The 7,403-nt window shown below is 35.8% G+C and overlaps 1 protein-coding gene across 2 annotated transcripts in view; it reads left to right on the plus strand.

Annotated features, from left to right (window-relative positions):
- The first annotated feature begins 1,232 nt into the window (after nucleotides 1-1,232).
- The window catches only part of LOC125859995 (topless-related protein 4), a 9,353-nt gene continuing 3,182 nt past the window's right edge, over nucleotides 1,233-7,403 (plus strand). For both annotated transcript variants that reach the window (XM_049539860.1, XM_049539861.1), the window contains exons 1-17: nucleotides 1,233-1,360; nucleotides 1,489-1,644; nucleotides 1,746-1,925; nucleotides 2,053-2,166; nucleotides 3,447-3,605; nucleotides 3,753-3,930; nucleotides 4,061-4,181; nucleotides 4,334-4,449; nucleotides 4,680-4,848; nucleotides 4,950-5,059; nucleotides 5,147-5,216; nucleotides 5,687-5,760; nucleotides 5,865-5,960; nucleotides 6,048-6,143; nucleotides 6,689-6,816; nucleotides 6,903-7,137; nucleotides 7,224-7,388. In XM_049539860.1, the coding sequence (XP_049395817.1) occupies nucleotides 1,565-1,644; nucleotides 1,746-1,925; nucleotides 2,053-2,166; nucleotides 3,447-3,605; nucleotides 3,753-3,930; nucleotides 4,061-4,181; nucleotides 4,334-4,449; nucleotides 4,680-4,848; nucleotides 4,950-5,059; nucleotides 5,147-5,216; nucleotides 5,687-5,760; nucleotides 5,865-5,960; nucleotides 6,048-6,143; nucleotides 6,689-6,816; nucleotides 6,903-7,137; nucleotides 7,224-7,388 (2,091 nt within the window). In that variant the 5' untranslated portion in view covers nucleotides 1,233-1,360; nucleotides 1,489-1,564. The remainder of the gene's footprint in view (nucleotides 1,361-1,488; nucleotides 1,645-1,745; nucleotides 1,926-2,052; nucleotides 2,167-3,446; nucleotides 3,606-3,752; nucleotides 3,931-4,060; nucleotides 4,182-4,333; nucleotides 4,450-4,679; nucleotides 4,849-4,949; nucleotides 5,060-5,146; nucleotides 5,217-5,686; nucleotides 5,761-5,864; nucleotides 5,961-6,047; nucleotides 6,144-6,688; nucleotides 6,817-6,902; nucleotides 7,138-7,223; nucleotides 7,389-7,403) is intronic.

Below are 7,403 nucleotides of genomic sequence, written 5' to 3' on the forward strand. Positions count from 1 at the left end.
CATTAATGGCTCGAGATGATAGTGAAACTAGTAAACTATTTGTTTTAGGTGCCAAAATATTAATGGTGAATTTAGTGATTTTAATCTCACTTAGAACAATATTGAAGATTATACTAAAAATGATCAAATTTTAATTAAAAAAAATATTTATCTTTCATTAAAAATGACTTGCGAAGCAGAATGGACGATGACTTTTTAAATGATTGTTTAGTTTGTTATATAGAAAATGAATTATTTGAAAGTGTACCTAGTGATGTGATCATTGATCGTTTTCAAAATATGACAACTTGTCGAGTGCAATTGTAATGATAATGCTTATATATATAATGTTTAAGTATTTCGTCGTTTTTAGTGAATTAAATACTTGTATTTGTTCGTTAATTTGATGATTGTTACTTTAGGTTAAAATCGTTGTTCTTTTTAAAAATTTAGAACCCATCTGACATGAAATCCTGGTTTCGCCCTCTGTTTGCATCGACCTCTTATCATTTTTAGGACTAGTTTTGGGCGTGATTAGTGCACTACTCTCAGAATGAGCCTTATTCAAAATTTAGTTTGGACTGCAATACATACACCAAACCTCACGTGAGAAACCCAAAAAAAAAAATTAAATATTTAAAATTATTATTTTAAAAATCTAAATCTCATAAAATTGAAATTCCGATTTTTGACTTCGATTCTTACCAGATGTACCATCACTTTTACCAACCATAATGTCTAAAACATTTATTTGTTGAAATTTTTTTTCAAATACTTGTATGTTAATCTATATAGTCTATACATAGTAAATCATCCTTGAATAGAAGCTAATAATTGAAGAAAAGCAGGGACCACCTATTTATCAGTAGATCGAATTATTAAAGCACATTTAAGAATGGTGCTTTGGTCGCTGTACCTTATTCTTTCTCTCTAACACGCAAAACTTACAACTGATAAGTAGTTTTACTTATCATCAGATCCACTTATCGTATAATGGAATCCAATCCTGATAAGTATAGTTACTTATCATTATGATAATGACTCTTCTACTTATCACCACTTTCGCATTGCGACGTGGCGATCTGTTGCATTTGTTCAAAAGTCGACGCGTTTAATGGACCAAAATTTATAGTGAGATCGTGTAGTTCACGAGTTAGGGAGGCGCGTAAGGAACATTCTCGTCATGCTTTTTCCATTTTTCTATTATCTTTTTATCTTTTTTTGGTTATATAAATAAATGCAGTGGGGAGAGTGAAAGAAGAAGCACAAAATTAGATTAGAAAGAGAAAGAAAGAAGAGGGGAAGGAAAAAGACGGAGGCCCACCGCAAAAGCCCAAAAAAACCTCACCTTCTTCATCGTCTTTGTTGTTTATGTTCTTCTGTAAGTTCCGATCTAGAAGTTTTTATTGTTGAATTTTAAGGTATAATTTTGATGTTTGTGTTGGTTTGATTGTTGTGCTGTGGTTTAATTTCAGTGCATGTTTTTTTTTTTTTTTTTTTGATTTGAAGCGATCAGTTGTGAAAACCCTAAATTGAGGTCGGTGATTGAGGGATTGTGGTGGATCTGTTTTGATCAGTCAACGTGATGACTTCTTTGAGCAGAGAGCTGGTGTTTTTGATACTCCAGTTCTTAGATGAAGAGAAGTTCAAGGAAACTGTGCACAAGTAAAGGCTTTTTTTAAAAATGATTTTTGTATTCGTGATTTTATCTTGTAAAGATTGTTTTTTGTTTGATGTTTCTGTTTTTTTTTTAATCGATGATGAAGGTTGGAGAAGGAGTCAGGTTTCTTCTTCAACATGAGGTATTTTGAGGATTCGGTTACTAATGGAGAGTGGGATGAGGTGGAGAAGTATTTATCTGGGTTTACTAAGGTAGATGATAATCGGTACTCAATGAAAATATTTTTTGAGATCCGAAAACAGAAGTATCTGGAAGCACTTGACAGGTACTTTAGGCAGTTTCATTTCTGTGCTTCTTTTTGATTATTTTGGGACCTCATTTGCCATTTTGGTTTTTAGCCGTTTAGGTTGGTTTGATTTGGGTGATTTTTTTTTTTTTCTTTTTTGTTGCAGGCATGATCAAGCTAAGGCTGTGGAGATTCTAGTGAAAGATCTGAAAGTATTTTCCACATTTAATGAAGAGTTATTCAAGGAAATAACGCTCCTCTTGACATTGCAGAATTTTAGGTATAGAATTTGTATGTTGAATAATTTAGAGGGTTAGTGGTGTTTAAATTTAAGATGCTAGCATTCATGATTTGGTGTGTTGTTTTCTTTGGTTGAGAAATTTAGTATTGTTTGAGAAAAAATGTGTGTTCAGCAGAACCACAGTTTTCAGTGTAGTCTGTTGTTTGTTGGTTTGGTATATAAATCGCTATAGGAAAGTGAGTTTGTTGTTAAGTGGACAATTCTTTGCACATCAGTAGTTTTTCACTTGCTGCAAAATACTCTAGAAGTCGGTACACTATATGAATGCGGATCTACAAGTCTATATGTCATCATCACCTAAATCTTAGGATTCTAGATATGCAAAGGATTACAAGTATGGGTTTCAGGATTTGGCTATAAATGTATAGTACTACATAGATAAGTCATATTCAATCATTAGTGAAGTCATTGAACCAAAACTAGTATAACTACATTCTTCTTGCATACCTAGTAAGGTATCTCATACATTAGCAAAATGTTCTAATACTTATGTGAATATTTATACTCTCACAGACACACATGTTTACCCATAAAATGGAAACCAAAAGGCCAACAAACCTATAGTTCTTGGTCATTGTAGTATTCAAAGCACCCAAGATTTGTTGACCAAGTCCAGTGTTTATCCCACACCCACACCAACATCATCTTGGATCGACATGGTGCTGCAAGGGAATTTGAAGTATCCGTGCAACATAAATTTAGAAGATCTGGCTATCGTTTCCTTTATTCGGTCCCTCTTTTATTTGCTTTAAAGCCAAAGGGTTGTCCCTTTGCTTAAATGAATTTGAAAAGAGGATCTTTAAGAATCTGATTGCTACTATTCATCAACTACTCGCAAATATTACACAAGGAGTTCATTTCTTGCTTTGCACGGGAGGTCTAATTTCACCTACGTCTAACTCGAGATGGAAGGTTGCTAGGTTTGTTTCTATTAAGTGATTTTTCTCTGTTGTCTCGATGGAATTGTCAAAATTACTTTGTACTTGTGATATATATGCTGACGTTCTTGGGAGCTTGCACTTTTGCTCGACAAAGTTGTATAAATAAAAACATGATGCCTAATTAGGAAGAGAAAATATTTCTTCTTTCTTCTATTTGTAAGGTTACCATATCAATATGCCAGTATCTCTCTGCCTTTAGTTTGTTATCGCGGTGCAGGAAATTATCTGTTGGTGAGCAGTTGGTTACATTCTTTTCCTTCCAGTCTATCTTGTTCATTTCATGATAAAAAATTTATGGTGGAAAATATGTAATGTTAGGGAGAATGAACAGCTTTCAAAGTATGGAGATACCAAGTCTGCTAGGGCTATAATGCTTGTTGAGTTAAAAAAATTGATCGAGGCCAATCCTCTTTTCCGTGAGAAGCTTCAGTTTCCTAGCTTAAAGAACTCAAGGCTGCGGACATTGATAAACCAGAGGTGACCAAGGAACACATTTATTAATATTCTTTTACTCTGTGTTTCTCGGCAACAGGAATGTGTTTTTTCTTCTGGCCGAGTTTAAATCCTTTTTCTGTTTACACCATTGTATGCTTATTATTATAATTTCTTTCTATTATCGTGCAGTTTAAATTGGCAGCATCAGCTATGCAAGAATCCAAAGCCCAATCCTGATATAAAAACACTCTTTGTTGACCATGCTTGTGGGCAACCAAATGGTGCTCGGGCTCCTTCGCCAGTTGCTAATCCAATAATTGGTTCTATGCCCAAAGTAGGTGGTTTTCCACCTATAGGCGCCCATGGAGTATGTGTTCCTTGAAATTACTACCTCCTTTCTTTCTTAGTTTCTCCCTTTTTAAAAAGTAAATGTAAGCTCGCTGAGTATATTATTTAAATTTGTTGTTGAAATTACTGTTGTTTCTTTGCCTGAAAAGCCATTCCAGCCAGCACAAGCACCTATTGCTTCGCTTGGAGGATGGATGACCAATCCTCCCTCTATGCCACACCAAGCTATTTCAGGAGGACCAATAGGCTTAAGCCCTCCTACTAATGCTGGTAACTTTGCTTTTCCTACTAATGAATGTCATTTGACTGTTACCTTTTCCTATTTCTATATCAGTGTTAACATCTAATTTCATGTTCTTTAATTCCCCCGTTCTTCCCTCTGGCTGATTTTTTGGCTTCTTTCGTGTGTTGCAATACGATAGCATCCATGCTAAAGCATCCTAGGACTCCTCCTGCTACTAATGCTGCATTGGACTACCAAACTGCCGATTCTGAGCATGTCCTGAAGAGGCCAAGACCCTTTGGGATGTCGGAGGAGGTACATAATATGCCATTTACACCCTTGGGGTATTGCCATTCTATTACTTGGGTTAGTTTAGGAGTTCTGGACTCTTGATTGTGTTGAGGTACTTTTGTTGGGTTAAGGGAATTATTAATTCCTGCTAGTCTTTAGGTTTCCTTTTTATGTCATCTTAGCTTACAATGTCAAACTGTGCTTTATCAAGGGATATCCAGTATTCACTTCTTGATCTAATTGGACTTCTGCAGGTCAATAATCTCCCTGTCAACATCTTCCCTGTCACATATCCTGGACAGAGCCATGCTCATAATTTGCATTCTTCTGATGACTTGCCCAAGACTGTTGTGGTGAACTTGAATCAAGGGTCTGCTGTTAAGAGCATGGATTTCCATCCTGTGCAACAAACTCTTCTTCTTGGTCAGCTTTCTGTGTTGCTTAATTATTCAGATATATACTGCTTTTCACTCTAAGCATATGATGTTATTTTTCTGAAGATTGTGCTCGTCTGCCTTTTTCAGTTGGAACAAACATTGGTGACATTGCTATATGGGAGATTGGTGGCAGGGAAAGGCTTGCATTTAAAAATTTTAAAGTTTGGGAGATAGGCAACTGCTCAATGACTCTGCAGGTTAGTGCATCTCTAATAGAGTATTTAACCTTTCATGGGCTTCCTTCCAGTTTTGATAGATATTAATTTTCTCTTTCTTACTTATAGGCTTCTTTAGCAAATGAATATACTGCAACAGTCAACCGTGTGATGTGGAGTCCTGATGGGAACCTTCTTGGTATGTAGTAATCATCCCTCTTGTAATGTGAAGTGAGGATTTTCCTGGGCAGCATTTTGACAAGGGTATTGCTATGGAGAAAGTACAAGTCCGTAGATTTTTTGATGGATTGAGCTCATTTTTAAATATTAAGAATTCTCTACTATTTCATTTGATTTTCAGATTCTAAGAGGAAATTGTAGATGATTGAATTTTGGTAGCTCTAAGTGTGATTGTTTTTTTTCTTTTCAAACCACTAGTCGGTTTTTTGTTCTGGTTCGAATCGGTTTATCGGGTTGGTGCGGTTTGTTGGTTTTCTTTGTACACTATACCTCTAGTGAGAAGTATTGATTTCCATCCATCAGATTTTGTGACAAGTGGATTGAGCACTATTTCTTCTTTTATTATGTGATATTACAAATGAAATTTATGAGGTCAGTGGTTTCTGTTAGTCAATCATGCTATTTTCTTGATTATCAATGTTGATCCAGGTGTTGCGTATTCTAAGCACATAGTTCATCTATACTCCTACCATGGTGGTGATGATTTGAGGAACCACCTTGAGGTGTGTTTAACCTTCAGATTTCAGTTATATTAAGCTATATTTGTCTGATATCTTGTCACTATTTTAGAAGCAACTATGATCTGATTTTCTTTTATTTGTTCTAGATTGATGCCCATGTTGGCAATGTTAGTGATCTTGCTTTCTCTCATCCAAATAAACAATTATGCATCATAACTTGTGGAGAGGACAAGGCTATCAAGGTAAGCGTAGTTATTAGTTGTCAGTTTTCTAAAGCTGAATTTTTATCATCAAAAGATCTCATTTTGGAGCCTATTTTGTCCACTCAGGTGTGGGATGCTGCCACAGGCTCTAAGCAGTACACGTTTGAGGGCCATGAAGCGCCTGTCTATTCTGTGTGTCCTCACTATAAGGAAAGCATTCAGGTACCATCTAATTTTTGTGCATCTCTAGAATCAGAATGATGAGATATATGGATTGTTGGTTGCATTTCTTAATTTTTGTTGAATGACTTAAAGAGTATGTAAAAGTGATATGTGGACAACCAATGCAAGTTTATCCCCCTCCCCCAAAAAATTGTGGACAATAATTATAAGATGAAATGCTATGTCAGCAAACTTTTTCTATTTTTGCTAATACATACTTTTGGCCATCGCTATTTGCCTTTTTGACCACTGCATACTTTCAAACTTGCATTAACAAATGCTGGATTTTGATGTGTTTTTTATTGTGATCTTGTCTTTCTGTTCACGGTTTAAGCATCGTTGTAGTTATCTCCTGACTACAATTTATTGGACATAAAAGTTTGTGTAGCTTCAACTATCTGATATGTTATGTTGTTAAGCATTAATAGACAATAAGACAAGGAAATTTTGCGTATTTTTCTTTTGAGAGAGTTCCTCTATTGATTTTCTCTATCCCAGTCTTGAACTTTTTTTTTTTCTAATCAAGGTCTTCTTTTCTGCATTAGTTCATTTTTGCAACTGCTGTTGATGGGAAGATCAAGGCTTGGCTGTATGACAACATGGGATCCAGGGTTGATTATGATGCTCCAGGCCACTCATGTACTACAATGGCTTATAGTGCTGATGGAGCAAGGTAAAAGTCTAGTTAGCCGCCTCTGTTATTGAAAATGGTGAAAGATTAAAGTGGCTAAATATATTTTATTTGTCAAAAAACTGTAGGCTCTTTTCTTGTGGCACCAGTAAAGATGGTGAATCATACCTTGTGGAGTGGAATGAAAGTGAAGGTGCTGTTAAACGTACTTATGTTGGTCTTGGAAAAAGATCTGTCGGGGTGGTGCAATTTGATACTACTAAAAACAGATTCTTGGCTGCTGGCGATGAGTTCATAATCAAATTTTGGGACATGGATAATACAAACCTCTTGACTACTGCAGATGCTGATGGCGGATTACCAGTATGTAGTTAAAATCTTGTTACTGCTTTGAATGTTATTGTTGTAAAATGTCGAGCACTTCTAAAAAGATACAAATTCACCTTTAGGCATCTCCATGCATCCGATTTAGTAAAGAGGGGACACTTCTAGCTGTATCAACCAGTGAAAATGGGGTTAAAATATTGGCAAATGCTGATGGTGTTCGGCTGATCCGTGCTATTGAAAGCCGTGCTCTTGATCCCTCCAGAGTTCCTCCTGGTGCTGTTGCGAAGGTATATATTATTATT

This window comes from Solanum stenotomum, chromosome 3 (genome assembly GCF_019186545.1).
Source record: "Solanum stenotomum isolate F172 chromosome 3, ASM1918654v1, whole genome shotgun sequence".
NCBI classification, from domain to species: Eukaryota; Viridiplantae; Streptophyta; class Magnoliopsida; order Solanales; family Solanaceae; genus Solanum; species Solanum stenotomum.